Consider the following 16,245-nt stretch of genomic DNA (forward strand, 5'->3'; position numbering starts at 1 on the left):
TTGCAGAAAACAAATCCGAGCTGTCTACACTGGCCCTTTTGCTCAAAAGTTTTGCGCAAAAAGACTTTTGCCTGAATGGGAGCAGCATAGTATTTCTGCAAGAACACTGACAATCTTACATGAGATTGTCAGTGCTTTTGCAGAAATTCAAGCGCCAGTGTAGACAGCTGGCAAGTTTTTCCGGAAAAGCGGCTGATTTTCTGGAAAAACTGGCCAGTCTAGACACAGCCTATGAGCTCAATTTCCAAGGTTCATTTATTGAAGCCGTTGTGCAAGTTTCCCAGGAGGCCAAAGACTGAATGGAGCGGTGGCTTTGCAACAAGTACTCCTCTCCAGTGGCCAAGCTCTTCCCGTCCTTTCTCGTTTGGGGTTTTTAGCCAAACCACAGGGGATTGTCTCCTGCCCCAGCAGAGGCCGATCCCCCATAGCGTAAAGCCCCCGCCTAACCCCAGCCCGGGCCGATGCCGCAGACGCAGAGCCGCGCAGCTCGCGGCGCCCGGGGCCACCCACAGCAGCTCTGCAGAGCCAGCTCCCCCCAGCCCAAGATCGCGCCCGATCATGTGACCTGCAGGGCTCGGCTGGCAAGCCCCGCCCCCTTCCCGTGAGATGGATGCGGTGTCTCCTCTTCTCTCTTCCCCCAGGTCACCGGGCGATTCGCGGGGGGAGGAGGGGAACGTCAGGCCCCAGCTGCCGCGCGGGGCCGGAAGGCTTTGGGAAGCGCACCCAGGAGAGACGCTCAAATAAGGGGCCCCGGCGCACACGTGGGGGAGCCGGAAACGACTGACACCCCCAGCCCAGGCCTAGGGCCGCTCTCCTGGCAGACCCGGGCCCGCCGCGTGTCTGCGTCCCAGCGCTGCCCGGCCCCTGGGCGGTAGGTAATGGCGGGGCACGTTCCGCCCGGGAGCCGCTGAGCCCGCGCCCAGCTCAGACAGGCGAGCAACGGGGCGTGGAGCCGGACTGGGTCCGCGCCGCTCCCTGAGGCAGCGCGGGGGCGTCGTGATAAGACGACGAGAGACCCTTCACACTGGCAATTTACATCTAATGAGCTAGACCCCTTACTGACGTCTTAAAAAGTAACCTGTCCATTAATGGTAGATTGTATTGTTAAATATTTACTGGTAATGACAGTGTTGTAAAGCTTCCATGCGGGAGGACAAACCAATATCAGATTTTGTATTTTTCTCCTCCGCAGGCTTCTAGTAACATGCAGCAAGTGGAAGCCACTTTCTGCAGTCCCATCTTAGATATTGGCCCTGCCCCAGTGCCATCCTTGGATTTGGAAGAAGGAAAACCACCTTGTAAAAACATTCAGTGCAGTGGCATCACTATTTTTGGTATCCAGGGAAGAAAGAGATTATGGCATGACTGCCATTAGTAATGTGTTTGTACTAAAAGAGTGCAGAATATGAACATCTCACACCTAATTTTGATAGACCTGTCTCCTGCAAATTTTCTGAGAATTGTATTGAAAATATGGTAATCCTGTTATCCCTGAAGAACTGTTTTCAGTTACATTATGGCCTCAAGATTCCAGCAGCTGGCTTCAGGTGTTCAGCAAACACCGGACTTATTATACAGTCTGTTTCTAGTGATATTTATCAGAATTTGGCAGTCGAAGATTGGGTTCATGACAATATGACTTTAGAGGATAGACATGTTCTTTTCATGTGGAGAAATTCTCCCACTGTGGTGATTGGGAGACACCAGAATCCCTGGCAAGAGTGTAATCTCAAGATAATGAGAGAAAAAAACATAAAATTAGCCAGAAGGAGAAGTGGGGGAGGGACAGTTTACCATGATCTGGGCAATATCAATTTGACTTTCTTCACATCCAAGAAAAAATATGAAAGAATGGAAAACCTAAAATTAGTTGTTAGGGCTCTAAAAGCCTTGCGACCCCAGTTTGATGTGCGTGCCACCGAGAGATATGATCTGCTACTAAATGGGAATTTTAAAATCTCAGGTACAGCTGCAAAGCTAGGAAGGACTGTAGCTTACCATCACTGCACTTTACTATGCAATGCGGATAGGTTTCTTTTATCTTCTGTGCTGAAGAGTCCTTACAAGGGGATAAAAAGCAATGCCACTCCTAGCATGCCTGCGTTAGTGAAAAATCTCTTTGAAGAGGATCCTAGTTTAACATGTGAGATTGTCATGGATGCTATTGCTGCAGAATATGCGAGATGCCATAAAATTGACCATTGTATTACTTTAATAAATCCAGGTGATGAGACAGTTTTCCCTGGAATTAACATGAAAACCAAAGAACTCCAAACATGGGACTGGATATATGGCAAGACACCAAAGTTTAGTATTAGAACTTGCTTTAACATGGTGTATAAACAGTCTCTCCTTGAAGTTAAAGTGGATATACAAGTAAAGCATGGAAGAATTGAAGCTTGTAACATAGATTTGCCGGAGCAGTGGCTACCACCAGCAATGTGCAGTGAACTAGAAAAGAACCTAACTGGCAGTAAACTTTGCCCAAGTGAAACCGCAGCATTAGCAAGTACTTTGCTGAGAGTATGTCCACAAAACTATGAGTTGCACAGCAAGTGGAGTCTCTTATGTGAGACTGTGATGACACTAATGTGATTTTAATAATGAAAGTGTATACAGTCACATCTTTGCTATTGACTAGTACATGATTTACTAAAAATGTAAAATAAAATCTGGTTATTTTATAAAAGTTGATTATGCTTTAGTTTGTGCAACTACAACTTAGACTGATCATAAAACTAAATATGTTGTCACATGAAACTCAATTACTTAAGATGGAACATGTACATAGTCATCCAAGTACAGGAAGATACTTCAGACCAGATTTATATGCTAAAAGTTCACATTTCAGAGACAGTGAATTCAAAGATATTCTGGATTTGGATAGGAAAACTTATATTTAAAAGACTGTAAAGCCCCAAGTCTAATATGAGGTGGTGCTTTGATAGCTTTAAAAGTTAATCTTATACATGGAGTATCCTCTATCTACATTTTAGGCTATGGACTAAACTTTACTCTAGATTTCCATCTTGTGGGCTACATTAAAAATAGTTAAGATGTCTTAAAATAAGTAAAAACGCAGTGACCATCTCAGATATGCAGAACTGGATTTGGATTCCTGTGCTTTTGCTTTCAGGGCTGGTTCTCAACAAGAAGGATAAATGGCTATAAAGCAGGGACACATTATTAGCCTGATCAAGTATGGCACATTTGTTTTGGCTATCTTCTATTTACAGGTATTTGAGCCTATCAAAATGTGTATTCCCATTAGTACTGAAATTAGTTATCACTGAAATAGAAGGCTTCTGAAAGTTGTTAAATTCCAGTGTGATGGCCAATTGGTAACTCAGAGGACTCTGCATAGTATTCACTGATTTTTACAGCTCTCCTCCTTGTCTTAGAACAGGGGTAGGCATTTTTTGATGGGGGGCCACTCTAAGATTTTTGAAAGTGGTTGAGGGCCACCCTCTTCCATATTAATAAGAGGTGGGAGGGCAGGGGGGTCTGGGATGGAGGTGGGTGCAGAAGGGAGCTTGGGGTAAGGGATTGGGGTGTAGTAGGGAGAGTGGAGTCTGGGAGGGAGTTTAGGTGAAGGACACAATTGTGACATGGGCCAGGGAACTGGGGTGCAGGTTTTGGGATGTGACCTAGAGTAAGAGGGGATTGTGATCTCAGACAGGAGACTGGGATGCCAGTTCTGGGAGGGGGTATAGGTGCATGTGGCATAGCAGGGTGGGAATAGAGGGCAAAGGGTTGTGGGAGGGAGGAGCTGGGGTACCAGAGGTAGGTTCTGGCCAGACTACTTACCAGTTAGCAGCCAAACCAGCCTGCTTACAGAGTTTAAAATGTTTCTTCCTGCTGCTATGTACCTAAGTGAGTGAGCAGGAGCATGGCTGCCTGTAATTCAAACAGGTAGCTCCCACTGACTAGTTTCTGTCCAGAAACTGGCTCATAGGATTGTGCTGGGGGCAGGAGCAGCATCTGAATCTTCCCCCTCCTCTCTGGACACAAAGAGACAGCACCCTATAGCTCCATTTGAGTGGGCGGTGGGCCAAGTAGGGGAGGCTGCCGGGGGCTCCCCACTGCCTCACCGGGCTTGGTAGGCCAGATGCGGCTTGTGGGCTGTATTTTGCCCAGGCCTGTTTTAGAAGGAAACAATTGGGCTGTATCTAATTAAGCTACAATATGTTTTCCATAAGTCCTATTTTTCTTTAAAATTAAGACACTGAATGATGCCTAACCACCATATATTTGGATTTTCTGCATTGGAACAAAATGATCTAACTTTATGGTGTATGTACAGTTCACAGAAATGCGACTAGTCTCAAGCATTTAAACTTTCAGCATTGCTAATTCATGACATGAATACAGAAAAACCTCAGTTTTGAACTCATTGGTAATTAAGGCTGTTTAATTCTGAAATTTTAAATTCTAGACAATGTTACGGTTCTTTCAAAAGTAACATAGGCCAACTACAACAAGAGGCTTCACAATATAGAAGAAAAATACTGCTACAGTGAACCCTCGTTTATCGCGGTAGATAGGTTCCAAACCCGACCGCGATAGTTGAAAATCCGCGAAGTAGGGACATGTATATTTAACATGTATACAGCGAGCCCTCGCTACTTCGCGGTTCGACCATCGCGGATTCACGTATATACATAATGTAATGAAAAAAGTCCGCGAAGTCGTGAATCCGCGATGGTCGAACCGCGAAGTAGCGAGGGCTCACTGTATCTTAATATAAACAAAACAAGGACAGAAACAGTTTATTTACCTTGACAGTATTTTACAACTTCCCATTTTAAAAGCTTAAATTTAAACAGTATTGTACTTTTTTTGGGGGGAGGGGGAAGGGGAGGAGAGTTTGTCTATACTGCTGTCCAATTGCATACCTTCAGTTCAAAATAAGTATTGTAGAGCTGCCCTAATAGACAGATTTATCCCCATAAACTATGTCTAGACTACAGAATTTTTCTGGGATTCCTCTGGTGCTGGGCACTCTGCCACGTCCAGGGAATGCATCTGCTCTTCTGATGTTTTTTATGGAAGAGCAGATGCACTCTTTTAGAAATTGTCTTCCTCATTTCACGAGGAAGAAGGGCTTTTCCAAAAGAGGAGGCTTTTGCGAAACTTGGCCCAGTGTAGACAGGCCAAATTTTGGAAAAGTCTTGTCCGAAAAAAACATTTGAGAAAATGGTATGCAAAATGCAGCGTGCGATTTGTGTACTGTTTTCTGAAAAAAGTGGCAGTCTAGATGTAGCCATAGTATGCCCAAAGTTACACAATTTGAATGTTAGTATAATTCAAATCAGTGTAGCTTAGATCAACTTACTGCAGTGTCCACAGTATGCTAGGTCAATAGAAGAAACTTTCTTCCACTTCCGTTACACATCTTGTTCTTGTGGAGTACCAGAGTTGAAATAAGTGAGCCGCATAGGGTCTATTTACCCCATAATGGAAATATATCCTCAGTTTGTAACTCCTGGGCTATGTCTACACTGGCGTGATCTTGCGCCAGAAGTATGCAAATGAGGCTAAGCGTGGAATATCGCCAAGTCTCATTTGCATATCTAACGAGCCACTATTTTTGCAGAAGAGGCTCTTGCGCCAGAAGGAGCTGTCTACACTGCCCCTTCTTGTGCAAGAAAAACCCTCTTGTGCAATGCCGTTACGCTGATTATTTTCAGGAATAACGGTATTGTGCAAGAGGGTTTTTCTTGTGCAAGAAGGGGCAGTGTACACAGCTCCTTCTGGCGCAAGAGCCTCTTCTGCAAAAATGGTGGCTCATTAGATATGCAAATGAGGCTCAGCGATATTGCATGCTTAGCCTCATTTGCATACTTCTGGCACACAATCACACCAGTGCAGACATAGCCCTGCTCTTTAACTGAGATTCTACTGTATCTTGCTTTTAACTCATTTCTTTGGAAATTACTAGAGCGATGTGCCCCAACCCCCCCTCCCCTCATTGTCCACTTTTGTGGTCAGAGAGCCTATTAATCTTGCACTGAGCCCAGCTGTGTGGCTTCCATGGCCTCAAGTCACTTGTACCCTTCTTCCTTCCTGCCCCACCACAGCCCCGAACACTCTCAGCCATCCTGCCCTTCAGTTGCCAGCTTTTCTTCCCTGCCCCCACACATCCTCTGCTCCTGCCCCACCCACCAATAAAATAGTTCATTAATGTGCAGAATTCGTAGCCTCTCCTAGCAGCTAGCATGGGTCTATGGGGAAGTGATGTCAGGGAGGGCTGTGTTCTATGGGCTTGTGGACCACACGTGTAAATGAAAACCAGTAAAATGGGGCCTAACTCCAAGCAAACCCCCTTTGTTCCAGGTGCTCCTGGTAGTGAGAGGCAAGGGTAGGGTTACATGCTAGAGGCCAGGTAGGGAGAGCATTCCCTGCTCTCCATAGTTATTGTCTGCCTTTACAGGGCAGCAGTGCTCGAGATGTGCCCTTCCAGCTGTCAAGCAAGTTCCCGCTGCAGGGCTGGGACATGCTCCATGTGGACAGGACCCAATGGACAGACATGGAACCATGTAGGAGTCTCCATCTTTGTGCACCTGTGCCCTACTGAAAACAAGATTTGAGTCACACTGGAAGAGATCCTAGTGGGGTAATCTGGGCTGCTAATCCTTATACTGGAGCTCCATGGCCCACTGCCCATCCCCCCTCCTTCCATCCTTCCCCCCACCTCCATCTCTATACCACAATTCCCCTGCTTCCATTCGTACACCCACCATCCATCCCTAACCCTTCCCCCTCTACATCCTCACACTGCCCATCTTCCTGCCTCCATTCCTATATCTCACCATCCCTCCCTACATACACCTATGCCCCTTTCTCCCTCCCTACGCACATGCTGCCCCTCCAACAAATGGGCAGCCCAACAAGCAAAGACACGACCTACCCGGATTTCCCTTTGGGTTCTACAACCAGTGTTGCTAAAACTGTTCCTGTGTGCAAGTAGCCCCTTCTCCCATCTGTCGGGCCCCATGGGACACCTGCCACTGAGCAGGGCCTGGACTGCTTCTGCTTTCCCCCCTGTTCCACTCCACATATCACTTGGGCTGAGGAGTGAGGCACAAGGGCCAGTGTGTGGCCAGCTGCTCCATGTCTCCCCTCTGGCCCACAGTGAAAGTCCAATGCCTGTGCACCGGGGAGGAGGGAAGGAGTACAGCTTGCAGCTCTCCAGAGCACGGGGAGGAATGAAGAAGGAGGTTGCGTAGATGAGGGTGGAGGCATGCAGAGTGATGTGATGTCATTTTGTAGTTCCGAAGGAAGAATTGTTATATATACAGAGAAATTTTGATTCAAACAAACTGCAAGTAATCAAAAATATAAAAATTTATTCCATAAAAATATACAGTACATATAATTGAGAGACATTAAAAGCAGGCATTTTAAGCTTGGAAGAGCAGTAATTAAATATAAATATTTGGTCATGTTTTCTTTGTGTGTTTAGTATGAAAGACATCCACTGTTGTTTCATGACATGGTCTCAAATCAAAGTCACAGTATCCAAGACAAAATCGACCCTGCAGAAAGGAACACAGTTTTAGAATAAGTCATCACGTAGTTCAAATGCATTCAAAAGTAAAGACACACTTACTTGTGGTTTCTTAAAATAATCAAGCCCTCTTCCAATCTTAATCATCCATCCATTGTTGAATCTATTTTAAAAATTCACATTGTAAACTTGAAGATGGAGTAGCAAACTGTTCATACATTTAATACAAGGTATTCAAATTCCACCTACCATTTCAATCACAATTACTTCTTCAAGTAGATGCCAACTATGTAATGCAGTAGTGTCTTTTTAAAAGCATTTAAACTATATCCTATGGGTCTCAATGTTGAATACAACGTAAAACTATGAAGAACTTATTTTACTGGCTAAAGTAACTGCCTGCTGTTTTTATTGAGGTTTGTAAGCATGGTCAGAGACAACTTGTGAGGATTAAATAATCTTGAATTAATTAGTTTTCTGCATCACTCACTTTATTTCTCGATCATGGATCGAAGATGAAAATGAGACATTCAGTGTTATTCCATAGTTCTTTAGTGATTGCTTTATTTCTTCTAGGCAACTTGTCTGCTGATTCTTTCCATTGCCCTGTTCAAGAGTAAAAGTTGTTTTCCACTATGCATGTTCTGATTGTGTCCATTTATCTTCTGTCATTCACTAACATCACTTTGTTATTTTGTCCAAGACTCAACATGCTTTATAAAGGCAGATAATTTATCCTCATTTTTGTAAATTGCATGACTGTGGCACCATGACTGCCTTGACCAAGAACACATAGCAAACCACAACAGATTACAGATAAGGACTCAATTCCCTCTTCTGGTCCCATGCTCTAACCACTAGATGTACTGTGTCCACATACATAGGATTATGTGTTCAGACTAAGATTTGGGCTAGAATGAGTACTATGACAATGAGAAGGTTTGTACTTGTCATAACCCTTAAAGATCAAAATGTATCCAGCCCTTTCTTATTAGTGTCACAGCAGAATTTTTTTAAATGGTGCAGTAGACAGGCAAATATGACAATACAAACATCTCTTTTTCCATGGATACTTCCACTTAGGATTCCACGTAAATAAATTCTGTTAGACTATTCACTGCACTGTTTGTTAAATCCTCTTGACCTGCCTGCATCTCCTGTTGAAAGAGAGAGGGTCTGACAAATACTGGTATATGTGAATAAATAGATCTTATACAAGAAGTCTAGATACTTACATCATCATAGGAAGTGCGGAGGTGGATAGTTCTCACTTTGCAGGGCCCCTTAACAAGCATCTCACAGAATCGTAAGAAGTTGTACAACTGTAAGAGTTAGATTATTTAATAACTAAAATAATTGTTTCACACACACACACACACACACACACACACACACACACACACACACACACACAGAGGGAGGAGACTGACTACATTCAAGAGTCACTTGCCTGGTGAATATGCCTGATGTATGGATCCTCTACCCAAACTTCTGTAACAGTCTCATTAAGGTAGTCTTGGAAAACCTTCTCATAGCTGAAACCTGTTGCATTCTCTTCAATTTTAATTTGCTTGTGGTATTTACCATCTAAAAAAAGCATATTTCACTCAACAAGACAGTTCAAATCATACATATGTATTATGCAAAACCTATGTAACTGTATCATAACTTCAGATGTACAAGTGCATCATTTCATGATTTTTTTTTTAAATTCCAGTACAACTTCATACCTTCTCTCTCTTTTGCAATACATTTTTTAATTGCTTCAGCTCTTTCCATGTAGGCAGATATTTTTTGTCTGTAATGAGATTTTTTTGTTTCATCTTTTGTACCTGTAAATAAAAAATAATATCTCAAAAAAGGATGATAGCTATGTCTGGTAGTTAATCTTCTATCGTCCCACCAATAAAAGATTCTCAGATATATTTTGTATTTAACAGTGTACAGAAAAAGAGAGAAATCCTGGGCTGGAACTACATCCATGCCCAAGATTCAGTCCCTTTATTGTTTGGTTCTCAGTATTTTTTATTGTGTGTATATCTACGCGTGGCAGATTTTTTTTTTTTAATTAATTTTGGCAGATACTTTCAAGGTTTATTTTTAAGCACTTTTTAACATTAATCAATTTAAAATTTTCACAGTTGCAGGAAAACTCTGGAGGGTGTTAAAACAACTATTTAACAACACTAGGTGTTGAGATTCAATAAGATATTTTTTATGGTTAACCTAGAAATTATTAACATCACGTCAAAATACACAAAGTTAGTATCTTTAAATCAAGTTTTCAAGCAGATGCCTGAATGAGAGAGCAAGGAGAATTTAACAAGTATGTACTAGAAAGATGGCGTTTCTTTAAAAAAAAAAAAAGTAAGAGGGGGCTTGCCTACACTCAAAATGCTTCAATAGTGCTGCTGTAGCACTTCACTGAAGTGCTATCTACTCTGCCGGGAGAACTTCTCCCTGATGTAGGTAATCTCTAATCCAGTGGTCACCAACCAGGTGATCAGGATCTACTGGTAGATCTTGGAGCCTCTGACAGGTGATCTTGACTGGTTTGGCCAAGAGGCTCTCAAGCACAGCACTTCAGCTACCCCTTCCCCCACTGTTGCACATCTCCTGCCCTTTGCCTTGGAGCTGTCCCCCTCTGTCACCCTATATTCGATCTCCGCAGAATGGGGGTGAGATGAACAACAGGGTTTGGGGTGCAGGGAGTTTGTTGGCTGCTTTTGAGAGTTGTGCAGGGCCAGGGAAGGGGTGAGCCTGCCTTAGCCCCTCTGTACCACCACAAAGGAGCCACCTGTAGTAGGAAGCAGGAGGGATGTAATAGTGTGATGTAGTGGGGGGTACAGTCCACTCGCTGGTCGCTATACTTGGGATGGTGGGCTGTGGTCTCTGTCTGTAAGCACTTCCCAGTGGGGGGGTCGCCTTGAGGGCCCTCATGTCACGTAGACCATGGCCCAACTGGTTCTCACCAGAGAGGGAAGGAGTTTGAACAAAGGAAGGGTGTGGTTTGGGGAAGAGTCGGTCTTGCATGGGAAAACATGGAGAGAAGAGACTAAGTTAAGTACTGGGAGTTTGGGGGCCTGTGGACCCTTACCCCAAAGAGTCTGAGGCTACCTGGTCCCTCACCTTGATGCCCACATAGAACCCAGGCTGTGCTGTACCTTGCAGAAGCAATACATCCTTCTACTCGCTGGCGGAATCTCATCTTGGTGTAGATGGGTGTGACAGCGCGTTGGGGTTTTCCTGTCTCCTGCACCCCGTAATGGCATGGACAGACTTCACCAGCCAGTAGAATAGAGGGAGTTTATTGCTTCTCCAGGATACAGCACAGCACAAATGTAAACTGGTTACAGGGCAGGCCTAGGATGCCTCAGCCCCCCTTGAGATGGGGGAGCCTGGGCTCCTAAATCCCAGCCCATTGCCTAGGCTGCTTCCTCCATGATCCCAGACAGAAACTAACTCGCTCCCAGCCCTGCCCCCAGCCAGGGCTCCATCCTCCTTCTTCCCATTGTTTCGCTCCCTGGGAGATCACTGGTCAGACAGGTTCGAAGTCCCCTTTGCATAATGACTCATCCCCTGCCCTGCTGGGCCGTGCTACAGACAGCAGCCAATGGAGGTCACTCACAACCCACTGCCCAGCATAGCAACCAGCAAGGTACCCCCCACTACGTCAGAACGGGGTGCAGGATCGGGGGGTACCCGCCACAAATAGTATAATTGATTAATGGATAAGCAAAAGCTTATAGGTTAATACTACCTTCATTCCTTCCCCTCCTCCCCCCCCCCAAACCTCTCACCTGCCAGTACATTTTTTAGCAGGCTGGCCAGCATCTCAGCTCAATTCTAGCTCATGCCGGGTCTGGGACCTACCCCCACTGTGGCTCTGCATTTAAAGTGTATTAGGAGTCAGGTGGACAGGCAGCCCGGTTAAGTTCTGGCTCATGCCAGAGGCAGCAGCCCAGGGCAACAGATAGCTGGTCTGCGAGGGGAGCGGATTTTTAAACTGGCTCCTCTTGCAGACCAGCTCCCGCCTAGCACCTCACGCTGATGGCTCTGATACAGAGGCAGCAGTGTGGAGTGGTAGGGGGCTCCTCAGGAGTGGGGTCAGACTGCACTGGCTTCTAGACCCATCCCTGGGGACTACAGAATAGTTGACTAACCGATAAGAATTCATGAGGTTGATCGACTAATCAATTAACCAATATTTAACATCCCTAGTAAGAAGTGTCCAGCTGGAGCCTGCATCCTGAATCCCTGTGCCAGTCATGTACCCTCTCCTGTACCTCAAGCCCCTGACCTGAGCCCTCCTAAACCCAAACTCCCTTACAGAGCTTTACACTGAACCTCCTCCTGCACCCCAACTCCTGCCCAAGGCTCAGCTCAGAGCTCCCTTACACTCCAAATCCCTTAGCCCAAGACCAGAGCCTGCACCCCAACCCTCTGCCCCTGCCTGATGGAAAGGAGGAATGATGGAGTGAGCAGGGGCAGGGCTTTGGAGAAGAGGCACGAAGGAGGCGGGGCAAAGATATTTGTGTTTGAGGTAGATTCTGGATTGCACTTATGTTCAAAAAGCGATCTCATCCTGTAAAAGGTTGGAGACCACTGCTCTAATCCATCTAGAACTGTCCACAAGTGATTAGGCTGCTTTAATTGTAAATACCCCAGAGATTTAGTTACTGACCTAATTTCCTAATGTAGACCAGTCATTAGACATTTAGGAATAAAGACATAATTTTGTCACAGAATATGACTTCCAAAGACTCCATGACTTCAGCTGGGAGCTGCAGGGTCCCATGGTTTCCTGCAGTGGCAGGGAGCTGTGTACCCCCCATGGCAAGAGGGACCAGGCAAGCTCTGAGCTGCTACGGGCAGTAGGGGTACCTGGCACAGGTGGCAGGGCATCAAAGGAATCCCTGTAGCCTGTTAACCATTGCCATGTTATCATGGATAGTTTTAGTAAAAGTCAGGGACAGAACATGAGCCTCTGTGAAGTTTTCTTTATTAACCATGACCTATCCCTGACTTTTAGTAAAATATCCATGACAAAATCTTAAGCCTTATTTATTCACAGTGATGCCCAAGGCAGGCGCATAAAATAACTATAACATGCACCTCACTGCCTTTATGTTAAAGTCATTAGGGCTCCTCCACTCTTAAAAAGCTGCAATGCACAACTGTGCTCCTTCAGCATAGACACTTCGGGGGGAGGAGGGAGGATTCTTCCAACAATATAGCTAACCCACCTCCCAAGCGCTAACTTGCCAGAAGAATGTTTCTAGCGCTGGCTACACAGGGATTTAGCTGGGTTTAACTACACCAGACGGTGGGGGAGGGGGGATTTTTCACACCCTTGACCAATACAATTAAGCCAACTTAGTTTTCTAGTGTAGACCAGGGCTCCCTTGTGCCATGCATCCCTGCAGCCCAAGAGAACGTGACAGTCCCCAGCCCCCAGCGCCCGCCAGCTCAGGGGCGAGCAGCGTTAGCTCCGGCTGGGAGGCTGCAGCGGGCCGGGCAGGTGGGCGGCGTCCAGCCCGTTGGTACCTTTCAGCACCTGCAGCAGCAGGTCGATCCCCTCCTGGTAACACACCAACGACTCCTGGAAGCGGGACGCCGAGTCCAGCTCCACCGCCCGCCTCAGCGCCGCCACCGCCGCGGGCTCCAGCGCGGCCACCGCGCCCGGCCCATCCTGGGACATTGGGAGGGGGCGCGGGGGGCAGCAGCGCGGCACGCGCCGGGCGGGGATCGAACCCCAGCTGGGCCAAGCCTGCGCACGCGCGTTAGCAGCCACCACAAGCGGCAGCCGGGTGCGATCCCGGAGGAAATAAGGTCACGTGGTTTTCTCCCCCCCCCCCCCCGGAAGCGGCGGCGGTGTCTCGCTTTATTCCTTCCCCCTCCCCGCCTCGGAACCAAACTGTGGCGGTTTCTGCGCGCGGACTTTTAGTGGCCGCTGAAGCGGCGGCCGGGGCCAACATGGCGGCGGCCGTGCTGGGCTGCGTTGCTAAGAGACCCCTGGCCGCCTGGCGAGTGAGTGGGGCGCAGGGCCGCGGCGGGTCCCTTTGATTTGGCGGGGGCGCGACGTCCCGCAGCCCCTGGTCCCCGCGGCGGCGCTTTGCTTCCCGCCAGCTGCCCTGGCCCCTCGCGCGGGGCTGGGCCTCCCCCCTCTCCGGGCCTGCTGGGCCACGCTAGGGCGCGCTGCAGCCTGATTCCACCCCCCGGGGAGCTGCGCTGGCTGAGCGCTCCCCGAGAGCGTGTCCCGGCCGCTTAGGTTTTCCGTCTTCTTCTGCAGGGCGCTCGGGCCAGGCGCGCGTGTTCCAGGACCCCGGCACTAGAATCCCAGGCTTTAAAAGGATTCGGAAGCATTTGGTTTCCTTCGGAGAGGATAGGCTACATTTCTAAGAGTCAGAGCCCCTGCTGATGCAATAAGTGCACAACAGTGTGTCCGTTATTTTGTTTAAACTGGGAGTCTAAACGGGTAACCCGTTAACGGGTGATGCTGACCAGTAACCAGTTAACCCGTACTCAGGATCAGCCCCCCCACCTGCTGCCTGCCATAGGCAGAGGGCTACTCCATCCCTGCAGAAACAGGTGGTGAGAACTGGCTGCCCCACGTGGAGGAGGGGGAGACAGCCCTAAGCTCAGGGGGAGGGTAGCATCAGCAACCCCAAGTGTAGGGGGAAGGCAGGAGCAGAAGCTGGTCCCTCACATGCAGGATCCTGCTTACTCGGTTAATTGGTTTAACCAGTTAACTGATTAACTGGGATCTTACATCTCTAGTTTGAACAATGGGACCATGATCCTAATTTAGTCATTATACATTTTTATTCACAATACAAATGGTAACTTTATCCTTGAATATATTTGACGCAACGTACCATTTTTTTGTGTTTTGTTTAGAATCTGGCAAAAAGCAGCATGGAGTCACTGACCTGGACAGGATGGATTCGCCATAAATTTACTAAATCAAGAATTCCAGCTTCAGTAAGCCCAATATTTAAGGATTTGAAAGCATGTTTAGATTTTATTTTTAGTTTTCTCAATACTAATTTGTAAGAGTACTGCACAATTCTGTTAAACTAGAGAGATATGCACTCAAGTTCTTGTGTGAATATCCAATTGTAGCTAATTTTATTTCTGAAATATGGCATTCTTGAATAATAAGCTTGTCACAGTGATCTTACAAATTCAAGTCCTGGGTCTATAACTGGATCTTTGCTCTTGTACAGGGGCCACTGAAATGCCCAGATATGCGATTGTAGAATCATGATCCCAAACTTTTTGTGTCTTTCTGCAAACTGTGATGAGGAAACACCATCACCAATTTTTAGAAATTTAGCAAGAGTTGCCCCGTTTTCTTTTTTGTGAAAGATCAAAAGTATATTTTAGCAGAGTATTCTTACAGCAAGATACTTTTGGATTCAGTAAATGTTTAAAAATAAACAAAGATATTTCTTGTATTTGTAGGTATTTCAGCTACAACCTTCAGATCATGAAAAGTATGGAGGTGATCCTCAGCAGCCTCACAAATTGCATCTTATCACTAGAATCAGAAGTGGAATAGGTCGTCCCTACTGGGAAAAGAAGATAATACATGATTTTGGACTGGATAAAGTATGCTTTTTAAATTATTTCATGTTTATCGTGCACATCAGTAAAGTAATTAGCCTAGAAATTTAGGACAAAATTCTTTCAGATCTGATCCTGATTCCACAAATGTTTATGCATGTGCTTAATGCGACTACAGTGAGAAATCCCATTGAAATCAAAAGGACTGCACACAATAGTAAAGTTGAGCCAACAGGTAGGCATTTGCACAATTGTAGTCTACATATGTGGATATTAATAGGAAATATGCATTTTTAAGGAAAGTAGAGCACCAGCATTGAGACTGCTATGCATGGCAGAGAAGAATTTTGCCTATTAGCCTTTAATTAATGTATTAAAATTCAAATATATTTATGAATGCTCGTTCTTATGCTGGTGTCATATTAATCCGTGCTGATGAGTATTGGGCAACCCTGGTATGTTAGTGAATTTCTGCTAAAATTCATTAAACTTTAAGAGATTCACTAACTTACTCTCAATAAGATGTGATTTTCCCAAAGTAGTTTAATTTTGTGTATATATCTTCTTTTATTGATATATGAATGCTTCAGTTTAATATTCACTTCTTACCGACATATATTGCTTTTTGAAGTGAGTTTGTATTTTGCATTGTTTACAGAGATTTCAGCCCAGAGTGCACAAAAATATCCCAGCTGTGAATGCAAAACTGAAAGTCATAAAGCATCTGATAAGGTTTGTTAACTGTTCCTTTAACCAGCAACAATTAAAAGAAACGGTTAGCATTGTCCAGGTTTTAAACAAATTCCCTTGTCCATAGAATACGACCTCTGAAATTACCTCATGGAATTCCAACAGAAGAGGAAATGTCAGATACCTTCCTGAAGAGCACGGGAGAATTAGTAATTCGGCGGCGTCTGAAACCAGTGGAACAAAAAGCAATTATGTCATAGTATGCACTGACTATTCCCACTTTTATAAAATAATCCAATTTATCAGTTAAATAATTTAAGTATTAAGGAATGATTAAAGTGAAACTCAATCTGTCCATGAGAAGCACAGCTTACTGTCTCTATCTTTGCTTCAGTCTTCATGGTTGAGGATATTGGGGAGCTTCCTAAACCTGAGCCATTCTTTTTAGGTGACGCATCTGAGGAATTGTCCCAGAT

The 16,245-nt window shown here is 45.6% G+C and overlaps 3 protein-coding genes across 8 annotated transcripts; 2 read left to right on the top strand and 1 right to left on the bottom strand.

Annotated features, from left to right (window-relative positions):
- The first annotated feature begins 698 nt into the window (after window positions 1-698).
- On the top strand, window positions 699-2,692 carry LIPT1 (lipoyltransferase 1). 5 transcript variants are annotated; one of them, XM_075916710.1, is made up of 2 exons: window positions 699-875; window positions 1,193-2,692. In XM_075916710.1, the coding sequence occupies exon 2, from the start codon at window positions 1,474-1,476 to the stop codon at window positions 2,593-2,595; it is 1,122 nt and encodes a 373-aa protein (XP_075772825.1). In that variant the 5' UTR covers window positions 699-875; window positions 1,193-1,473; the 3' UTR covers window positions 2,596-2,692. The 5 variants fall into 5 exon arrangements, with proteins under 5 accessions (XP_075772825.1, XP_006137469.2, XP_075772829.1 ...); XM_006137407.2 differs by having other exon boundaries at window positions 699-871; XM_075916714.1 differs by having other exon boundaries at window positions 704-860.
- Window positions 2,693-7,329: 4,637 nt separating this feature from the next.
- On the bottom strand, window positions 7,330-13,363 carry MITD1 (microtubule interacting and trafficking domain containing 1). 2 transcript variants are annotated; one of them, XM_006137420.4, is made up of 7 exons: window positions 13,058-13,362; window positions 9,241-9,342; window positions 8,961-9,097; window positions 8,746-8,832; window positions 8,001-8,116; window positions 7,613-7,673; window positions 7,330-7,538 (listed from the first exon to the last, which is right to left on the bottom strand). In XM_006137420.4, the coding sequence occupies exons 1-7, from the start codon at window positions 13,209-13,211 to the stop codon at window positions 7,443-7,445; spliced, it is 753 nt and encodes a 250-aa protein (XP_006137482.3). In that variant the 5' UTR covers window positions 13,212-13,362; the 3' UTR covers window positions 7,330-7,442. The 2 variants fall into 2 exon arrangements, with proteins under 2 accessions (XP_006137482.3, XP_075772857.1); XM_075916742.1 differs by lacking the exon at window positions 7,613-7,673 and having other exon boundaries at window positions 13,058-13,363.
- A 20-nt stretch (window positions 13,364-13,383) lies between these two features.
- On the top strand, window positions 13,384-16,132 carry MRPL30 (mitochondrial ribosomal protein L30). The gene is made up of 5 exons (XM_075916763.1): window positions 13,384-13,540; window positions 14,411-14,494; window positions 14,978-15,124; window positions 15,738-15,811; window positions 15,897-16,132. The coding sequence occupies exons 1-5, from the start codon at window positions 13,487-13,489 to the stop codon at window positions 16,027-16,029; spliced, it is 492 nt and encodes a 163-aa protein (XP_075772878.1). The 5' UTR covers window positions 13,384-13,486; the 3' UTR covers window positions 16,030-16,132.
- The last annotated feature ends 113 nt before the right edge of the window (window positions 16,133-16,245 follow it).

Source organism: Pelodiscus sinensis, chromosome 1, assembly GCF_049634645.1.
Source record: "Pelodiscus sinensis isolate JC-2024 chromosome 1, ASM4963464v1, whole genome shotgun sequence".
In the NCBI taxonomy this organism is placed as follows: Eukaryota; Metazoa; Chordata; order Testudines; family Trionychidae; genus Pelodiscus; species Pelodiscus sinensis.